Source organism: Mustela erminea, chromosome 18 (assembly GCF_009829155.1).
Source record: "Mustela erminea isolate mMusErm1 chromosome 18, mMusErm1.Pri, whole genome shotgun sequence".
Lineage (NCBI taxonomy): Eukaryota > Metazoa > Chordata > Mammalia > Carnivora > Mustelidae > Mustela > Mustela erminea.
The window spans coordinates 16,151,259-16,172,216 of NC_045631.1; the positions used below are offsets into that span (position 1 = coordinate 16,151,259).

General features: G+C 46.0%; 2 protein-coding genes and 2 non-coding genes across 10 annotated transcripts in view; 3 read left to right on the plus strand and 1 right to left on the minus strand.

Annotated features, from left to right (window-relative positions):
- Positions 1 to 9,112, minus strand: part of SGSM2 (small G protein signaling modulator 2) — a 35,951-nt gene extending 26,839 nt beyond the window's left edge. For 2 of the 7 annotated variants that reach the window (XM_032320412.1, XM_032320411.1), the window contains exon 1: positions 4,973 to 5,048. Coding sequence is in view for 5 of the 7 variants with exons in the window: in XM_032320407.1 (XP_032176298.1) it covers positions 4,973 to 5,048; positions 8,728 to 8,784 (133 nt within the window). In the remaining 2 variants the exon portion in view is untranslated. Of the gene's footprint in view, positions 1 to 4,972; positions 5,049 to 8,727 lie in introns of those variants that run through there. The other 5 variants (XM_032320407.1, XM_032320405.1, XM_032320406.1 and 2 more) reach the window with 5 other exon arrangements.
- An 874-nt stretch (positions 9,113 to 9,986) lies between these two features.
- On the plus strand, positions 9,987 to 20,908 carry TSR1 (TSR1 ribosome maturation factor). Its single transcript, XM_032320413.1, has 15 exons — positions 9,987 to 10,135; positions 10,319 to 10,422; positions 10,711 to 10,930; positions 11,048 to 11,182; positions 11,552 to 11,976; positions 12,796 to 12,955; positions 13,661 to 13,815; positions 14,724 to 14,920; positions 16,420 to 16,582; positions 17,138 to 17,248; positions 18,161 to 18,293; positions 19,625 to 19,741; positions 20,079 to 20,219; positions 20,324 to 20,398; positions 20,527 to 20,908. The coding sequence occupies exons 1-15, from the start codon at positions 10,039 to 10,041 to the stop codon at positions 20,703 to 20,705; spliced, it is 2,412 nt and encodes an 803-aa protein (XP_032176304.1). The 5' UTR covers positions 9,987 to 10,038; the 3' UTR covers positions 20,706 to 20,908.
- On the plus strand, positions 17,397 to 17,488 carry LOC116578619. The gene has a single exon (XR_004280986.1). It is a non-coding gene; the product is annotated as a small nucleolar RNA SNORD91 family (small nucleolar RNA).
- Positions 18,428 to 18,522, plus strand: LOC116578618. Its single transcript, XR_004280985.1, has one exon. It is a non-coding gene; the product is annotated as a small nucleolar RNA SNORD91 family (small nucleolar RNA).
- Positions 20,909 to 20,958: the final 50 nt, after the last annotated feature.

Consider the following 20,958-nt stretch of genomic DNA (forward strand, 5'->3'; position numbering starts at 1 on the left):
AGCAAAGGTTAAAATCCAAAGTCAGTGGCCAATCAGAACAGAGTACACAGAAATACTGTGGAGGCAGCCACACCCAGCCGGGAGCCTGAAGAAGGGCAGGTTCAGGTTCAGAGAAATGGTAGCTTCTCCATTGCTTCTCCATTGCAACACTCCATGCTCAAGTGTTGATGCCTGAATTCCCTCAGATCCCTGACGGGGACAGTAAACATGTCCTCTTTAAGCATGTATATTATTATTACAAATGCAGAGTTCAAAAGCGAAATCTGGGACAGTTTGGTGCTTAACCCTAACCTTGAGGTGCCCCAAAGTGAAAGCTAAAAGCACCCGGGGCACCTGGCTAGCTCAAGAGGAGGAGACTCTTGATCTTGGGGTTGTGCGTTTGAGCCCTACATGGGGTACTTATCAAATAAAACTTAAAAGAGGTTGAAAGCCCCTTGCCCTTGGGGGGAGGAGGTGGCAGGAGACATCAGCTTACACCTGGGGATTTAAGAAACCACAGAGAAATCAAGGTGCAAGAGGACCTGGGTGGCTCAGTGGGTTAGGCCTCTGCCTTTGGTTCAGGTCATGATCTCAGGGTGCTGGGATCGAGCCCCACATCAGGTTCTCTGCTCAGCAGGGAGCCTGCTTCCCCCTCCCTCTGCCTGCCTTGTGATCTCTCTTTCTCTATCAAATAAATAAATGAAATCTTTAAAAAAAGAAAAAAAAAGAAATCAAGGTGCATTAATTTGATTCAATAGTATGTCTTTATATTAAACATTTCAAGGACCAGATTATGAAATGAAATGCAAACTTGACAAGCCTTCTTAAGATAAAAAAGTGATATCAGAGAACCCTTTCCTACAGTGATAGCTTTGGGCTTACTCCCCAAGATCCAGCCTCTGCCTGCAGGAGGGAGAAGCCCTCCCCACTGCTAGCCATAGCTTGCCAGCAAAGCTTCCTCACAAGGTTTCTACCTACAGGGCCTGACCAGCTTCTGGACAAACAGGTTTAGGAACAACCACACTTCTCCTCCTCCTGTAATAGGAACAGTGGTCTGGCACAACTCCCCTAGGTTTGCCCAGGGTCAGGGCTCAACTCCGGGATTCTTCAGTTCCATTTCCAAGGCTTTCCGGGAAGATTCTGTTTCCAGTTCAAATATCTCCACTCTAAGGAAGCTGAGAGCAGCTCATCTTGCCCAGGCCCTGCTCTCCTCTGCCAAGAGCAGAGGGGCCCAGACACAGCAGAGGGGCCCAGGGCCCCAGTGCTCTAGGGAATGTGGCCACTCCATGGTTAACACAACCTGCACAGCCTTTGCTCTGTTCGGATCTCTTAGTATCCTCTCCACACTCTGATTCCTTCCAGAACAAAGCTGAATTCTGGATGTGGTTGGGACAATAGCAGGAGCAAGTATAAGACTGGATCTACTTAAAAAAAAAAAAAAAAAAAAAAAAAAAGACTGGATCTACTTCAGACCAGAAATACATTTCTGAGCATTTGTCCAGCGGTGAAGGAGACTGGCATATCAAGTCTTCAAAAAGCCAGAGGGGGCGCTTGGGTGGCTCAGTTGTTAAGTGTCTGCCTTGGGCTCCGGATATGATCCCCAGGGTCCAGGATCGAGCCCTGCATCGGGCTCCCTGCTAGATGGGAAGCCTGCTTCTCCCTCTCCCACTCCCCCTGCTTGTGTTCTCTCTCTCTCTCTCTCTCACTGTGTCTCTCTCTGTTAAATAAATAAATAAAATCTTTAAAAAAAAATATGGGAACTATGGGGTGTCTTTGTGACTCAGTCCTTTAAGTGTCCAACTCTTATTTTCTATTTATTTATTTATTTATTTATTTGACAGCGCGAGAGAGATCACAAGTAGATGGAGAAGCAGGCAGAGAGAGAGAGAGAAAGAGAGAAGCAGGCTCCCTGCTGAGCAGAGAGCCCGATGTGGGACTCAATCCCAGGACCCTGAGACCATGACCTGAGCCAAAGGCAGCAGCTTAACCCACTGAGCCACCCAGGCACCCAAGCGTCCAACTCTTTTTTTTTTTTTTTTTTAAAGATTTTATTTATTTATTTGACAGACAGAGATCACAAGTAGGCAGAGAGAGAGAGAGAGAGAGAGAGGAGGAAGCAGGCTCCCTGCTGAGCAGAGAGCCCAATGTGGGTGGGGCTCGATCCCAGGACCCTGGGATCATGACCTGAGCCGAAGGAGGATGCTTTAACCCACTGAGCCACTCAGGCGCCCCCAAGCGTCCAACTCTTGATCATGAGTTCAAGCCCTGTGTTGCGCTCCATGCTGGGCATGATGCCTACTTAAAACAAATACACAATGGGAATCAGTCATCAATCTTTAAAAATTAGGAAATTTCATATAAAAATCCAGGCTTCTTGCTTCTCTTAAAATAAAACAAAGGCCATGGCAAGCCTGGGTTGGCATTCTTGCAGGAGCTGAACGGGGGCAAGCAATATTCAGTTTACCCCAGTCCCCAACACCACTGCCTGCAGTCTCACACCTGGATAGCTTCTTGTGCGGACCATTTTTTTTTTTTTTTAGATTTTATTTACTTATTTGACAGACAGAGATCACAATTAGGCAGAGGCAGGCAGAGAAGAGTGGGGGAAGCAGGCTCCCCACTGAGCAGAGAGCCCGATGTAGGGCTCGATCTCAGGACCCTGGGATCATGACCTGAGCCGAAGGCAGAGGCTTTAACCCACTGAGCCACCCAGGCGCCCTATGTGGGCCATTGTCTGATTTTGGACATTTAAGTTCGCACTGGCAGACCTAAGGCACCTCCTGAGATCCAGTAGAACCTTGGAGACTTGTGTCTATTTCAGAGACCCCTGTTCTGTTTCAGCATCTAAACCTGGCTGAAAGTAGAAGCATTCCTTTTGAGGGTACTATCTCTGCCTGTTAGAACCCTGGGCTTCCAGGCAGGAGACAAAAGTGAAAGCTCCGCTGCTTCCTGGGGGCCCTGTACTGATCAGAGGAGAGCTGACAGTTGCTGCTCATCCTAACTGGCCTGAATGTGGGATACCCACAACTCTTCTCCCTGCCTCTCTTTCCCCTAGTCCCCCTTGGCCACCCACATGTGGCGCCCATGCACAAGCTGTTTGCGCTATTTTATTCTGTTGTCTGTATTTGTTGTATGTGGTCTGGATAAGGAATTAAGTCATGAATAATTGGCCACCTGCAAAGCCCTTCTGGTGAAAATGATAGAAAGTGGCTGATGTCAGGGGCACACAACACAGGTGGAAAGGAGTAGAGTTCAAATATTATTCAAAGCCACTTACTGCAAGACTACCATGCTTCTCCCCTAACATAGGTTCTGTCTGAGAAAAGGTGAGATTAGATTGCTCCTCATAAACCTGGGAATCATAATGTCATCTCGAAGAACTGGGAAACTTACCCAAAGGGAAGATGGTGGGAACTCAAATCCTCCAAACCCAGTTTCAGCCTCAACATCCAAAAAGAGAAGGAAAGACAGACATTTCCTGAGCTCTTACCATGCTAGAAACACTCACATGCATCGTCTCATCCCTCATAAAATTCCTTGATATAGGAATCATCATCCTGTTTTTAGGGGAGTCAGCTAAGAGTGACAGAAGTTAAGAAACTTGTCCAAGATGACATAATTAAGCAGAGCACCAGGATTCACGTGATTCCTCAGTCTATCATTCAGGCTCTGCTCACAGGCCATCTCTTCCCAGCTGCTCTCCCTCACCTCTCTGCTTTATTTTTCTTCATACCTTTATTACAGGATACATTTATGTGTGCATTTGGTTGTCTCTCTCCCCACAAAATGTAATCCCCTTGGGGGCAGAGACTCTGTCAACCTCGTTACTGTTGTTTCCCCATCCGGAGAACAGGATCTGGCTCCTAGCAGACCCTCAGATTTGTTGCTAGACTGATGGTGGGCAGCTCTATCTGCCTCACCACAGTACTGTCAAACAGTGTTCCTTCCCTTACTTGCTCCTTCCATTCCTTCCTCTCAGAAATATACAACCTCCCTTCCACAAATCCCAAATACCAATCTCAGAGGCCAACGAAAACAACACAGAGATGGCAAGCTGTCCCCTCAGAAAGAGAGCTGAAAGGAAGCCTGAATTCCTGGAAATCCAAGAAAACTCTAGTGTATGTAGAAAGGCTTGCCCTGCAAAGGCAGGAGTCTTCACAGAGAGGGATGGTTCATTACGGACTTTTCCCCTTGTGAGGCATGAGGGCTTCTGGCTTTCCCTCCTATCGTAGCTCATGTTGTTGTGCACCCAATCCAGTGCTTGGAGAGCTGGGATGCCAGAACAACACAGGTGTGGTCAATTAGAATGTAGATGTGCACAGAAAGCAACCCAAAACACAAACCCTTCCTGTAAAGTTAAAGTAAAAATAAACCAGAGCTGGAGCACCTGGGTGGCTCAGTGGGTTAAGCCTCTGCCTTCAGCTCAGGTCATGATCTTAGGGTCCTGGGATCGAGCCCAACATGGGGGAGGGGGCGTCTCTGCTCAGCAAAGAGCCTGCTTCCCCACCCTCTCTCTGACTAATTGTGATCCCTCTGCCAAATAAATAAATAAAATCTTAAAAACAAACAAACAAACCAGAGCAGTGGTTCCCAAACCAGAATTTTCTAGGTCAGTGGCCTTCAAGGTGTGGTCCGTGGACCAACAGCATCAGAACCCTCTGTCAGAAATGCAGATTCTCAGGCCCAGCCCAGACCTACCAGAATCAGAAATTCCAGGGTTGGGACTCAGGAATCTGTGTTTTAACAAGCTCTTTGGGTGACTCTGATGCACACAAAAAAATCAAAGGAATTAGATATATGTAGATCCTTGGGCCCTAGAGATCCTGATTGAGTAGGTCGGGGACCAGGCCCAGGGAGATCTCAAATGCTTCAAAGTTCGATTCTAACTTGCAGCCCTATCTGAAAACTACTAAACCTGAGGACTGTTCTTTCCTTGGCTTGGAACAGTGTCTGCAGTTCTCAATCCACTTCCCATCAGCCCCCAGTCACTCACCACACAGAGCAATGATGTGGCTGCTGTCCTCATGCACAAACTTCCTGGTGACAGCCTCCTCCATGATTTGCTTCACCTGTGGACAAATGGGCAGCATCTTATTTATTTTTCCAATCCAAGACCTGTGGGCAAGTAAATAGCTCGGCCCTGCTCTCCTAGTTTGGGTTCGGATACTTGCAGGGTGGAGAATAAGTAGGGATGGAAGAGGTGTGGAAGCAAAGTGTCTTCCTGAAAAGGCAACCAGGAAGAGAGGTCATAAGTCCACCAAGCAATCAGTGCAGATGTGCAGTTCAGGAGGAAGTGTCCCACTGTGGAGGACAGGATGATGTTTGCTCATCTGTACTTCGCTGGAGAAGGGCTTCTGGGCAGACACACTTTCCTTTCGGGACAAGCTAGCTCACTACAGGGTGTAGATAAGCAACCTGCCCCTCATTTACTTCCTCTGCTCCAAGGTTAGGGGGAGGTTCATCCAGGCCTCAGAGACATTCTCCACATGCTTGCAAGCCCAGCCTTCTTTCTGTCTCAATAAAACCCTGATGTTTTGGTTCCTACCTGGATATAAAAGCTTCCAGTTACCTTCTAAGATGAGCAGTCACATCTTTCTTTAAGAACGCACTTTAAAAAAAAAACCATATACACATACAGCCTTTTTATTGATGGATAGTAAAACTACAGAAAAAAGTATGTATCATGATTATATAGCTTGATGAATTTTTACAAGCTGAACACACCTGTCAAACCAATACACAGATGCAAAAATAGAACATGTGACCAGCACCCCCAAGCACCCACCAATGTCATACTTCCTTCCAGTCACTACTCTCAAGGATATCTGCTTATCCTGACTTCTTACATCATAGAGCCCTTTTGTAAGTTTTTTATACTTTTTATAGATGAAATCAGTGTGTAGTGTTTTGTGACTGGGTTTCTTCTGCTCTCTGGTATGACTGTAAGATGTGTTCATGTTGTATGTATGTATGTTGTATGCATTCATTCTCTGTTGTGTTACCACAATTACACTGCAATTGACTGACATGTGGGTAGTTTTAAATTTGGGGCTGCCATGAACAGCGCTGCCATGAACATTACAGATACGTCTGTTATTGAACATAGGTGCTCATTTCTTTGGATTTATATTTCTAGACAAGGCATTTGATACCTATATTCCACTTTGCTAGATTTTGCTAAACAGTTCTCCAAAGTAGTTATACAAATTTACACTCCCATCAGCAATGTATGAGGTTTTAGTTGCTCCCAACACTTAAGTCAAGCACTTTTGATGTCCTGGGGGAACCTGCCAAGAGACAGCTACTAATACAGGAGATTAGAGGGATGGATTACCTCAATCCCAGTATAAAATCTTACAGATCAAGTAAGCTCTGGGCAGTGTGTGTCTTTGCCATTCTTTGGACAAGGCATGCAGTGTTCGATGCTGCCTTCATTCCCAAGGCCCTCACCTAGGACTGTATAGTTTGGAGAATGGAAAAGCTTCTAAAGCCTGGGAAGGAGGGAGGAAGGACCTGGAGGCTTCTCTCTACTGGAAACTGCTAATGATTAGCGGTGAGGTAGAGGGAAATCAGATTGATCCTGCACTCTAAACTGCTAAAAGTTTCCTAGATTTCTTCCCAAGGAGCGTTTGTATTAAACAGAGCATAAAGTCACAGCTCAAACAACCTGCAGGCATCTGAAACAGGAGGGTAGGGCAGATTTTGGGGTTTGAAGAACCTACAGATTACTCAAGAATTACACCAGAGGTTTTGTGTTGAGAGACCAGCCTTGCCTAAAATTTTCCCCCAATGTTTCTACTCACAGAAGAGGAAAGGGTATGTTTCCCTCTAAATCAGCTGCTGAAGGCAGAAAGGAACTAAGAATTGAGAGAAGCTTAAACTTTGTCAGGTAATACACATAGCTGTGACATATTTTGGATTTTTCTCATATTTGTTTAGGGATCATTCTTGGAGTAGTACAAAGAGCCTTCTAGGGGCTCCTGGGTGGCTCAATGGGTTAAAGCCTCTGCCTTCAGCTCAGGTCATGATCCCAGGGTCCTGGGATCGAGCCCCACATCGGGCTCTCTGCTCATCAGGGAGCCTGCTTCCTCCTCTCTCTGACTGCCTACTTGTAATCTCTGTCTGTCAAATAAATAAATAAAATCTTAAAAAAAAAAAAGAGCCTTCTAAGTATTGAAAAAAGAATCACGGTCTTCTCAGAAATCTTTCCTAATCACTGATCAACTCTAAATTTGGATCACACCAACAATCCTAGCACATATGTCCATAGTTTGGGTAAGGTTACCTTTTTGTTCTTGTTTATATTGTTCATATGAGTCTCTGTCACTAGATTGCTTGTTTCCTTAGGATAACCTGAGAACTGGGATTTCCCTTTTCCTTAGAGAGACCAGGGCTGGGGTTTGAATGCTGATCTGATAATACTCCTGGCCTAAAATACTTTCTTGGCCACTCCAGAGGAAAGTCATGAGGGAGCTTCTCACACAGAGCTCGAAAAGGTGATGGTTTCAACTATTCTTCTTCAAACAAGAGACAGGGGAACAAATACATGTTAGGGCACAGTGGACAGGCCATAGTTAATGCAGGAGAACCATCCAGAGCCTTCCAGAAGTTTGAGAACCCAGAGTCTTTTCTAATCCTGAAACTCTAGGAAAGGGTAAAGGAGCCAATATGGTAAACTTTTAGATATGAAGTACACATCCTTCTTTCAGACATGAAGAAATTAAAACTCAAAAAGGTTAGGTAACTTATTCAATCACACAGAGCTAGGTTCAGAGTATTCCAAGGTTATGAATGCCCACCATCTTGCAGTCTCCAAGATATTTACCAAATACTCATTGAAGGCCTACTGTGTGCCAGGTCCTGGACACAGAACAGGACAAAACAGATGGGTTTCCTGCCCTCATGGAGATTGCACCTCTGGTAGAAGACAGCCACAAAGGTAGGTGGGGAGTTCATGGTTCCCGAGGCCTAATTCATTCTAATTCACGCTGCAGGTTTGAGCTCTCCAGCTCTCATACTCGGTGAGTCATTCATATGGCTACCCCCCCCCACACCAACACAATGAAATTGAAATGGGCTTTAGGGCAGCGCCAACGTAAAAGACAGTAGTAGAGGGGAGGACTCCCTTCTTCCTGACATTTGGTGTCGGGGTGGGGAGTCCTCAAGCGGGCATAAAATCTGAGCCATAAAAACCATTCTCAACCCGCCCCCGCCCCCCGTGGTCTCTGGGAAGGGAGGTGGGCGTGGAGTGAGAAGCAGTGAGGTGTGGGACGAACCCTCCCGAAACCGCGACTCACTTCCCAGAGGGATCCCTGAATTGGGTTTGGGCAAACCGGAGCTAAGCCCCCAAACCACCGGCTTAGCGTTCTGCGGGGGCTCCGCGGGGCCCCGCCCCCTCTCCAGGCGGCACCGGCAATGAATGGTCAGTACCACCTCTCCAAGAAATCGCCGCCGCCCCTCCCCCGACCTTGGTCTCCCAGGGCTGTTGCCGTCACAGGGCGGGGAACTGCGGGATAGCGGAGCAAACAAATGCCGGAGCACCGCCCTGGCCCCTCGGACCGAGGGGTGCTGTCCCCACATCCGGGAGAAAGGCGGGAGCCGCAGCCAGTCCAGGACCCCGCCCCCGCCGGGCACCAGGCCGTGAGCGCTCGCGCCCGGGAGGGGGAAGCGAGAACCTTCTCGAGGCCCCCCAGTCCCGGGCCCGCGGGCAGGGACGCGAGCCCCAAGGGGTCCTTGCCCCGACTTTACCTCCTTTTTCACGTTCCACAGCAGTTTCTCTTTGACTGCGTCCTCCGCGCTGCCCATGGTGCGGCGGGTGGCGGGGAGGCGACGCCAAGCTGCCCCCCCAAGCCCCCCGCGCGCCCTCGTCGCCTCCGCGCCTCTCTGCTCAGCGCCCCACGCGCTAGGCGGAGCCCCCGCCTGCCGCGCTTCCAGCCCGCCGCCGCCGCCGCAGCCACTGCCCGGTGCTGGGCTCCGCAGCCATCTTCAAACCCAGCACAGACGTCAGGAGGCTGGCCCGGCCCCTTCCCACAGCCGGGGGCGGGGGGTGCGCTCTGCAACCAGGAGTGGGGGGGGTCGGGGCGGGGGGAGGCCGCGCGCGCCTGGGGGTGGCGGGCCCCCGGGCGCGCGCCTCGCGTGCCGCTGTCATGGCAACGCGCTGGCGCCCGCCCCGAAGGTGCGAACTCGCATTGTGAGCGCCTGCAGCCAGTTCCGCGCAGCCCTTCGCTGAGTGGTTGGCGTGTCCCGGACCCCATGGCTGCGGGAAAGTTGCTCACATCGGAGCTGGCCTTAACCCAGCTAGACGCGCTTGGATTTCTACTCCCTCGTCTTCCCGACGGGGAGGACCGGGGTCCCTCGCGCCTCGAGTATGGCTACGGGGAAGCCAGCGTTATTCTCCTGGCTGAAAGGCCAGAGCTCCCTCTTTCCTCTAAATCCCCCGGAGGGCTCGACGGTCAAGGCCAGCTCTCCCTCTCTGTCCCGTCCTTCCTGAAGCTGTGTGAAAGGTGGGGACGCAGATTGGAATAACTGAGATCAGCGGGAACTTGTACGGAACCCGTGAAGGTGAAAGAAGTGCCTGCCACGCTATTTGCCTTGTAGCCTTGAGTCCCCGAAGAGAAAAAAAGGGTGGCTCAAAATTATAACACCTGATGCTGCTGCTTCTGCAAACTGAGGAGCAACGTGCAAAAATCTAGGTGAGAGAAGGGTCTTAGCCCTCTTTCGCACGAATGGAGAAACTTCAACAGCTTCCTAAGTGATACAACTTGATAACGCAAAAAATGAAAATACATGTAGCAAAAAATCCCTCCAGGACCTAGAGCCCCAACCTCGAATCTACATGCGATTTTTCAAGGTCCCCAGCCGCAAACCGCGGTCGAGGAAAAGTTAACTCGGAGGTTTTGCACTAACGCGAGCGTCTGACACTCCGAGCCTGGTTGGGAAAACTCTCGCGAGAGGAAATGGTGAGCCCCGCCCCGCCACGGGGATGACTGCCCAGAGGGGGACCGGAAGCGCTTGGTCCGGCCCGGAACTAGTGCTGACTGGGTACATGTGAGTGGCGGCATGGCGGCTCACCGTTCTGGGCCGCTGAAGCAGCAGAATAAAGCTCATAAGGGCGGGCGCCATCGGGGTCGGGGATCCGCGCAGCGGGACGGCAAGGGTGAGAAGATAGGGTTGGAGGAAGAAGGGCTGTTTAGTCTATATTAATTGCTTTGCTTTATGTCCAGACTGAGCTCCTACGTGTGGCCTGGACCCCGCGCCGAGGCCCTAAAGTTGGCGGAGAGGGTCCTCTTTTTTGACCCTCTGGTACCTTGCACAAGATCACTTACTGATCTTATTCTAGGTCGTCTAGCGCTGAAAACCCTAAGCAAGAAGGTGAGGAAAGAGCTCAGCAGAGTGGACCAGAGGCATCGCGCGAGCCAACTCCGAAAGCAGAAGAAGGAGGCGGTGAGAGGAGCAAGGATTGGGGAGTGGTGTGACTTCACAAGCGTTCTAGGCGGATAATGCCTCGAACTAAAAAATGTGACCCTTGGAGGGGGCTGGGGATATCACGTGTCAGGCGTGCAGATCTGTGCGCACGCTAAGGCATTCTTTGCCTTGGTCCGAGTTCCGGCCCACTCTCCAGGCATACGTGCTTTTTTACAAGGAAAATGCGGTGGCTGGGAGTGGGGAGTCTGGGGTGAGGAAGGGGCATCCATACTGTGGGAAAGGCAATACATCCATTGGTTCTATTAGGTTCTGGCAGAGAAGAGACAGCTGGGCTGCAAGGATAGTCCTCCTCATCAGGTACTGGTGGTGCCCCTGCATGACAGGATTTCCCTGCCAGAGGCCTTTCGGTTGCTTCAGGATAAGGACACCGGAACAGTACACTTGAATGAATGGGGAAGCACCCATAGCTTTATGCTGTTATGCCCCCGCTTGAAACATCGGTGGTTTTTCACATCTGCAAGGCCAGGTTAGAGCATACAACTGTATCTTCTCTTGTTTTGTTTTGAGTAGTGGTAATATTCTTAATAGTATGATGTGCTGGTGTCAAACAGTGCTTCCCACCAACTTTGTTTTATATGTCCAGGAGATCTGCACACTGTTTTAGACATGGCCAAAGTCGCGGATACCATCCTTTTCCTCCTTGATCCACTAGAAGGCTGGGACAGCACTGGGGATTACTGCCTTTCCTGCCTCTTTGCTCAGGGCCTTCCCACGTATGGTAAGTGAGGTGGTAGTATTAGAGGCAAAGGAGCGAAGTGAATTGGCATTTCTTAGGCACCTATAATTTGCCAGGCATTATGTCCAATATGATATAATAGTATAGCTGGTGGGTTGTATTTGCCTGATGGTGGGTTGTACATGTATGGCCTAAATTTGGTCCATCCCTTAGAAATTATCTATCAAGTTCCCTTTTTGTTTCTGGACTGCCTTTTGTTTCACTATAAAAACTTTTTAGGGTAGTTGAGTGTTGGGCTTCTCAGTGATCTCTGGGCTCACAACTGAACTGTTTGTGAATTACGGCGGGGGGTGGGGTGATTTACATGTAGTAAAACAACAGGTAACAAAGCTCTTTCTCTCTTGTTCACAGCACTAGCTGTCCAGGGTGTTTCTGGCCTCCCACCAAGGAAACAAATAGATGGCAGAAGGAAGCTAACTAAAACAGTAGAGAAGCGTTTTCCTGATGACAAACTTCTCCTGTTAGACACTCAACAGGAGGCAGATATGCTGCTCCGGCAGTTGGCTAACCAAAAGCAACGGCATCTTGCCTTTCGAGATAGACGGGCATACCTGTTTGCTCATGCTGCTGACTTTGTGCCGAGTGAAGAAAATAACTTGGTGGGCACTTTGAAAATCTCAGGCTATGTTCGTGGGCAGGCTCTGAATGTAAATAGCTTGTTGCATATCATTGGACAGGGTGATTTCCAGATGAAACAGATAGATGCCCCTCTGGACCCTTTCCCTTTAAATCCTAGAGTGATCAAATCCCAAAAGGACCCAAGCATGGCAATGGAGGTAAGACTGATGTTCTTAAAGATTTTATATTGTAGATTCATGTGTAACCTGGTGTAGGATGTGAACTAATGTCAGAGAACTCTACTGATCTCTGGAGGTGACTGCTAGTATGAAATAAGGCAGTTGTCAAATGAACATGTTAACATATCACGTATTTATCCAGCACTTATAATAGGTGCCTTGCACAGCATTTGGCTTTGAGTTTATACAAGACATACAAGATGTGGTCTTTCTCCTTGGACCGCTTAATTGGATAGAAAAGAAAGGCAAACAACTGTGAAATAAGGATTGAAAAAGTGTGGTTAAGCTATAGACCTGCTGTGGAAGTTGAGAAAGTAGACTAGCAAGCTTCATAGAAGAAATCAGACTTGAGCCAGGTGTTGAGAGGGATGAATGGGATTTGTGAGTTGAACAGAGATGAAACAGTATCGAAGAATATAGAAACAACATGAACCTAGGCACAGTGACAGATCAGAGGGTTTCTTTGAACTCTGAAGAATCAGCTTGGAGGGGGTAAGGCATGTAATAAGTAGATAGGAGTGAGACCAAATTGTGAAAGGCCTCAAAAGCAAGGAGAATAGACCTAAAATGGTAGGAAATTGAATGTTTGAAACATTGGACAAATTTTGGCTTTCTCTTTCAGTCTGTTTCATTTTTTTACTTGAGAACTATATTGTTTTTGGATCTTTCTGGTTACTATGTTAGATTTGGTAGGTTTTTGGGTAATGTCTGTATCGTTCCAATTTTAGTATATGTGCTGCCGAAGCGAGCACAGTTTTTGGGTAATGTCTGATTGGAGTCAACTATTTTCATTTTTAGATTTGCACTCCAGATGCTGTAGCTGATATGGAGGAAGACCTTAAGGTCCTAATGAAGGCAGACCCTGATAAACAAGAGTCTTTGCAAACAGAGGTTATCCCAGATCCAATGGAGGGGGAGCAGACCTGGCCCACAGAGGAGGAGCTGAGTGAGGCAAATGGTTGGTATTGGCAAACTTGTTTGTAATTCATCTTGCTTGGAATTGCGGATTTTCTCTAGCTGCTCACAGTTAGGGTAGAGCGGGATGAGGATTTATTTGGAGGTCAGTTTTTCTCTTTTTAGCTCTAAAGGCTGTATGTTTGCACCAAGCAAACATTGGACACAGCGTTGCTCTGTTTTTCAAAATTACTTGTATTACTGTTTTTCTTTTCTTTTTTTTTCAAGATTTTATTCATGTATTGACACAGAGAGACAGTCAGTGAGAGAGGAACACAGGCGGGGGGGGGGGGGGAGAAGCAGGCTTCCTGCCGAGCAGAGCCCAATATGGGGCTCAATCCCAGGACCCCAGGACCATGGCCTGAGCTGAAGGCAGATGCTTAACGACTGAGCCACCCAGGCGACCCTTGTATTATTGTTTCTTAGCAAACAGATAAACAACTTTAATTTGTTGCAGTTATTTAGCTGTGTAGTATTGCTAGTTCTCTCTCTTTCTTTTCTTTTTTACTTTTTTTTTTTTTTTTTTTTTTTTTTAAGTATTGCTAGTTCTGAGTCAGCCAAATTAAATTTGGAAGTAGTCTGTTCTATTCATAGAGTCTGTTGGAATTTCTGGTGTCGGTAGCAATATCTAGTATCTTGCTTAGGTGAGAATACCTTAGTAGCAGAAAGGAGGCGTATAATTTAGCTTAACTTATTTGGGCTTTTACAGACTTCTTGAAGAAAAGTCCCAGGTTGGTAAAGAAAGTTCCCAAAGGGACATCCAGTTACCAAGCTGAATGGATTTTGGATGAGGATGGTGAAAGTGGTGGGGAAGATGAATCTGATGATATGGAACATGAGGATTTTATTGAAGAGGAATCTCAGGTAAAGAAATGGACCCTCGGGCCACTCACTTCTGTGTAGAGTCCCATATGCAAGGCAAAGTGCAGTCCTGACCTTGGGAGGTATGTGTGTGTGATTAGTTCCTAGGAATGACTTGTAACTGCCAGAAATGAGAATTTATTTTTTAATCTCTGTTAGAATTGATGTTGGTTTGGACTGGGTGTCTAGTAAAAATTATTTTACTTCTTTCTTTCTTTCTTTCTTTCTTTCTTTCTTTCTTTCTTTCTTTTTTAGATTTTTACATATTTGGGGTGCCTGGATGGTTCACTGAGTTAAGCCTCTGCCTTCGGCTCAGGTCATGATCTCAGGGTCCTGGGATTGAGCCCCCGAATTGGGCTCTCCGCTCAGCAGGGAGCCTGCTTCCCCCTCCGCCTGCCTCTGCCTACTTTTGATCTCTCTCTGTCAAATAACTTAAATCTGTTTTATTTTTTATTTTTTATTTTTTTAAAGAATTTATTTATTTATTTGACAGAGAGAGATTACAAGTAGGCAGAGAGGCAGGCAGAGAGAGAGAGGAGGAAGCAGGCTCCCTGCTGAGCAGAGAGCCCGATGCGGGACTTGATCCCAGGACCCTGAGATCATGACCTGAGCCGAAGGCAGCGGCTTAACCCACTGAGCCACCCAGGCGCCCTTAAATCTGTTTTAAAAAAAAGAAAAGATTTTATATAATTATGAGAGCATGAGTGGGGTGAGGGGCAGAGGGAGAAGCAGACTGTACGCTAAGCAGGGAGCCCAATGAGGAGCTCCATGTGGGGCCTTCAGGATCACAACCTGAGCTGAAGGCAGGCACTTAACTGACTGAGCCACCCAGGTGCCCCCAAATTATTTTATTTCTAGTTCAGTGCCTGTAATGTAGAGACAGGTATGAAACTGTAATCTTTATTCTACAGGATGAGGGCAGTGAAAAGGAAGAGGAGGAGGAATATGAAACTATGACTGTGGGAGAGTCTGTGCGTGATGATCTATATGATGAGAATGTGAATGACGAGGCTGAGGAAAAAATGTTGGAGAAATATAAACAAGAAAGACTGCAAGAGATGTTTCCAGATGAAGTAGATACTCCCCGTGATGTGGCTGCAAGAATTCGGTTAGTCAAGAAGTCTAAAATCAGTATGTTTTTATTTGAAATTTATGTGGCTCAGAAAACTATGTCATTGTGATGCAAAAGAAAAAAAACACATTGTCCCTCTCCTGAAGGGTGAGAGTAAGATGCACATACAAGAAACAGTAATATATAATCAAGTTCTAGACTGTGTGGTACAGACTAACAATGTTACAGTACTTTAATGAAAGAGAAATACTAAGGTGAATCAGCAAATGCTTCTCTGTAGGAGCTAAGACTAAAAGTATAAAATATCTGCAGATGTGGGGGAGTTTGGGCAGGCATAAAAGCGTTGATCATTGTCTGTTCTGGAGGTGAGTGACTAAACCCAGAGAATTTATAGTGGGTGTTAGGGAGGTAAGACTTTTATCAAGGATCTTGTTTGCCAGATGAAAGAGCTGCTCCCTAAAGGAGCCACTGAAATGACTTTGTCAGTGAGGAACTGGGGCTTGGGTCTGATAATATTTGTTAGAAGCTATTTTTTGTTTTGTTCTCTTTATAAAGATCTTATTTTTTTTTATTTTTTAATTTTTTTTAAAGATTTTATTTATTTATTTGACAGATAGAGATCACAAGTAGGCAAAGAGAGAGAGAGGAGGAAGCAGGCTTCCCACTAAACAGAGAGCCCAATGCGGGGCTCGATCACAGGACCCTGGTATCAGGACCTGAGCCCAAGGCAGAGACTTCCCACTGAGCCACCCAGGCGCCCCTCTTTTAAGATTTTATTTATCTGAGAGATCATATGGATAGGAGGGCCAGAAGGAAAGAGAGAATCCCAGTCAACTCCATGCTAAACATACAGCCTGACACGGGGCTCAGTGCCAGGACCCTTTGATTCTGACCCAAACCAAAACCAAGAGTTGGACCCTTAACTGACTGTGCCACCCAGGCACCCTTGTTAAGAAGCTGTTTTGAATTGTGATTTTAGGGGCAACTGGGTGGCTCAGTGGTTGAGTCTGCCTTTGGTTCAGGTCATGATCTCAGGGTCCTGGGATTGAGCCCTGCATTAGGTTGCCTGCCCAGCAGGAAGCCTGCTTCTCCCTCTCCCACTCCCCCTGCTTGTGTTCCCTCTCTGGCTGTGTCTCTCTCTGTCAAATAAATAAAATCTTTTTAAAATGAAATGTGGTTTTAGGTTATTAGGTTATCTTGAGAGACAGTGGTAAAGGTTTTTTGTGTTTTTTTTTTTTTAAAGATTTCTATTTCTTTGACAGAGAGCACAAGTAGGCGGAGAGACAGGCAGAGAGAGGAGAAAGCAGGCTTCCTGCTGAGCAGAGAGCCCGGTGCAGGGCTTGATCCCAGGACCTTGGGGTCATGACCTGAGCTGAAGGCAGAGGCTTAACCCACTGAGTCACCCAGGTGCCCAAGGTTTTTTGTGTTGTTGTTGTTTTTAAACTAAAACCTTAGCTATTTTAGAAGTGACTTGAGTGAAAAAGTAAGTAGTACCGTATAAATTTGACTAATTTTCTAAAATCTCCTATATCTAGATTTCAGAAATACAGAGGCCTCAAGAGCTTCCGGACATCTCCATGGGATCCTAAGGAAAACCTTCCTCAAGATTATGCTCGGATCTTTCAGTTTCAGAACTTCACTAATACTAGGAAACGCATTTTTAAAGAAATTGAGGAAAAAGAGGTTGAAGGAGCTGAGGTATCTGCCTTCCTTTGCCCATCCCTATAATGTGCTTTTATTTGCTGGGGTGCCCCATCCATTATTCCTCTTGGCGTGAGTACCTTAGATTTGTGCTGCCCATAGTTGAATTAAAGGAGCCACTGAGTCACTGGTAAGATTAACATTGAGAACAAAGAGGTTTCAGATGGTAACTGTAAAAAAGTTTAATCTGGGTAGTTGAGGCATCTGTGAAAGGCAATTTTGAAGGGGGAGGATAGGCTTTAAGAATAGATTAAATGGGGGCACCTTGGTGGCTCAGTGGGTTAAAGCCTCTGCCTTCAGCTCAGGTCATGGTCCCAGGGTCCTGGGATCGAGCCCCGCATCGGGCTCCCTGCTCAGCAGGGAGCCTGTTTCCTCCTCTCTCTCTCTCTCTGCCTGCCTCTCTGCCTACTTGTAATCTGTCTGTCAAACAAATAAATAAATAATTTTTTTAAAAAGTAGACTAAATGACTTTTAACATATTTGGAGAAATGCTTCATCATTATTGAGACTTTAAGGGTAACTGCATGGTTATTTTCTGCTTTCTTCTGGCAGGTTGGCTGGTATGTCACACTTCATGTCTCTAAAGTCCCTGTCTCAGTGTATGAGTACTTTAAGCGAGGAGCACCCTTGATTGCATTTTCTTTACTACCTCATGAACAGAAGGTGAGTTAGTGTCTTGTGGGAAATGGGGAGTTATGAAACTTTCCAACCAGCTTTGTATTGTATGACAGTCTAAAATTTTATGTGACTGACATTTTGCTCATTGGGATGTGAAAAATCTGCTTTAGGATTAGAAATCAAGAGAATATGATAGAGAAGTCAATGATGGTGTTACCCAACATGTCTGAACCTGTCTGAAGCATCTCAGTGATGCAGTCTCTGTGTTCTGAGACTTCTCTTAAGTATGCTCATCAGATCAGATTTTTACCAAGGGTTGGCAGCCTTAACGGGGCTGGGGGTGATGCCATTGCGTAGATCTCTTTTATCATGGTGGCCAGTAGCCATGTGTGTTGGCGTGGATGTGAGAGCTTTTGGCCCTTGGTCAGTCTGAGAGTTGAGGGAAGGGTCTTGAATGAGTGTGGTTTTAAGGCATGTGGTGAGTGAGTGACTTGATCTGATTTTGTGGCAGATGTTGAGCTTTTGTAGTTGGACACCAGAAGGTTAGCTCATACGGAAGGATATGAGAAAGGCTCTAAAAACCAGCTTGTGTTTGACTTGAATACCAGTTGCTGGTAAATATAAAAGGTGAACAACGTTTTGTTAGCTATACTTTTCCATAGATAAGTATTAAAGGGAATCTGAACCTGCTAGTTTGGTTCACCTTCTTTCAAAAGGCTGCTCTATTTTAAAGATTTTACTTATTTATTTGAGAGAGTGAGAGAGAGCATGAGAGAGGAGAAGGTTAGAGGGAAAAGCAGACTCCCCATGGAGTTGGGAGCCCGATTCGGGACTAGATCCCAGGATTCCGGGATCATGACCTGAGCCAAAGGCATTGCTTAACCACCTGAGCCACCCAGCCGCTCAAGGCTTCTCTATTTTAGATATGAAGGTCTGATTTTCTTATGCGGTTCCCAGATGTCAGTACTGAATATGGTGGTGAGCCGGCACTCTGGCCACACTGAACCTGTGAAAGCCAAAGAGGAGCTCATCTTCCACTGTGGGTTCAGGCGCTTCCGAGCCTCACCTTTATTCTCTCAGCACACTGCAGGTAAGGCAGTGGGGAAGCTTCTGGGTTCTTGTCCATCTTAATGTCTTCTGGGGGACTATGATTTGTAGTGGGGGCACGCAGAATGCAGTTTCAAACTCTAGGTTTCTGGGTTAGTGATATTTTCAGTACTCTGGTCTAGGAGCCAATGATGTTTTAATTCACAATGTCTGAACCTGTCTGAAGCATCCCAGTGATGCAACCTCTGTGTGGTGCTGAGGCTTCTCTGCCATGAGTATTGGTTGCAAAGTGGTTTTAAATGGGAGTCAGTGGCTCTATAAAATGGTGTGTCAAAGTGTAGAACCCTTGGCATTTGATGGTCTGTGGCAGTGTGGGTGAAGGCTGAGCGTGGCCCACAGTTGGGTATGTGGCTGGCATCTGAGATATTGAGACTAGATGTTGAAGAATGGTGACCAGGGGCACTTCTAGAGTAAAATGACTATACTCCTACGCATTAGGAGTCGGAATATACTTTGCACTAACTTGGAGGCTTCTGAACATCACCTACACACATTCAACTCTCAGCAATGGCTGGAGGAAGATGATGAAGGCAATATTAATGGGTGCTCTGGATAATTTTTGTTTTTCCTAGCCATGCTAACTAAATGAGAGATAGATCTCTCTTTCCCTTAAAATATTTTATTTCCCTATAACTTCAGTACTAAGAAGGGGGGAAGGTTTCAGTGAAGGTAAAAGCAGAAACTTAAGTAGGTCTCAGAATCAGAGATTAGCACAGTATGGCCCTTAGGCCAAATCTGCCCCACCTCTTGTTTTTGTTAAATAAAATTTTGTTGGAACATAGTTGTGGGTTTTGTGGGGGGGGGGGGTTACGCTTTTTTTTTTTTTTTTTTTTTTTTTGTAAGTATTGTCTGTGGCTATTTTTTCTGTAATGGCACTGTTGAACAGTAGTTGGAACAGAAACTGTATGGCCATAAGCCTGAAATATTTACTATTATCTGGCCCTTTATGGAAAATATTAGCCAATCCTTGCCCAAAACTAAGAGCTGTTGATTTAGTGGAGATATTTTCTATAAAGCATTGTTTCTCAAATGAGGTAGGGGTGATAAATATCAATCACCTGGAGAACTTTTTCAAACCCCGAATATAGTCCAAGCTCCAAGATTCTGCATCCAGTTGAAAAATCACTCTGAACAACTGAATTGTATCTTTCAGTTGTATTGAGGTAGGAAAATACTGTGAGAACTAGCCGGGTAAAGAAACATAAGTTGCCTTGGGTTTAAGAGTTACAGTGATACAGCTTTTCACAGGTTTCTGATTACCTATGGTTTCTCAAAATGTTTTGGGTTTTTCTTTTTTAACCCCTTTTATGGTAGCGGATAAACATAAATTTCAGAGATTCCTGACTGCTGATGTGGCCTTGGTGGTGACAGTGTATGGCCCAATCACGTTTCCTCCTGCATCTGTGCTGCTTTTCAAACAGAATAGCAACGGTAAGTTAAGTTCACTGAGGTGAACAGGCCTGTAGGTCCTTTGTAGGTTTAAAACTATTTTCTATATTTAGATTTAAGAGCCATTCGGTAAGAAGAAAGTAATGATAGTTTTTGAAATATCCCAATCTCACCCTCACAGTGGTCTGAGGCAAGGATGACAAATAGGGTTTTATCTTGCTAACAAAGCATAGCTAATTGGTAGATGCTGCTCAGACTGTTATATTTAGGGTAGGTTCTGGGATACCCTAGTGTAAGATTTCTCTAAGAGTTTGTTTAGGTCTTTAAATGGACTGGAGCAATAAATGAAGGCTTTCGCTTGTCTGCTTTTGCTCATTAGGAATGCACAGCCTCATTGCCACAGGCTATCTATTGTCAGTGGATCCAGACAGAATGGTCATCAAGAGAGTTGTTTTGAGCGGTCATCCTTTCAAAATTTTTACTAAGATGGCAGTAGTGCGTTACATGTTCTTCAACAGAGGTAGGTGTGAAGGATGGGATCAGATTGCCTTTGTGGAGTGAGGGCTGAGTTTACATTTTGTGGGTATATGTTTCATCTTGGTCTTCTGTGTGTTTCATTCTAAGAGGATGTGTTATGGTTTAAACCAGTGGAACTGAGAACAAAGTGGGGCCGCAGGGGACACATCAAGGAACCTTTGGGTAAGAAACTGTGGGATTTGGTGCCTTGCCCAGGTTTTCCCAGTGCTACTAAATGACTATTGGGTTAGAAGACTACCGCTTTAAAATTTTCTATTTTAATGTGACCAACTTGGCTGTTTCCTTTCTAGGTACTCATGGCCACATGAAGTGCAGTTTTGATGGGAAGCTAAAATCTCAGGACACAGTACTGATGAACCTCTATAAACGAGTTTTCCCCAAGTGGACTTATGATCCATATGTACCAGAACCAGTACCGTGGATGAAAAAGGAGATTTCTTTAGCAGTGCCTGAAATGGACATGGAGTAATGGATTTATTGGGATTCTGTCTCATTGTTACTAGTGAACACTCCAGGAATGGGAACCTACAGGCTGTAATTAGGCAAAGTTTGTGTTTTCTACTTTAGCCTAGAGATCTACTGCCTTTTTGCAAAAGGCTTTTCTTGGCCTTGACAAGGTATCTCAGTAAACTATGGATATTTTACCCTTGCTACTTAGTTTAAAAAAAAAAAAAAAGAAAAGAAACAACTGTTACTGAAACATCCACTCTCCATGAGGAACT

Coding starts and splice junctions, on each gene's coding strand:
- TSR1 (XM_032320413.1), top strand. CDS start 10,039: ATGGCGGCTCACCGTTCTGGGCCGCTGAAGCAGCAGAATAAAGCTCAT. Junction 10,931..11,047: donor TTTCACATCTGCAAGGCCAG/GTTAGAGCATAC, acceptor TTATATGTCCAG/GAGATCTGCACACTGTTTTA. Junction 11,977..12,795: donor ACCCAAGCATGGCAATGGAG/GTAAGACTGATG, acceptor TTTCATTTTTAG/ATTTGCACTCCAGATGCTGT.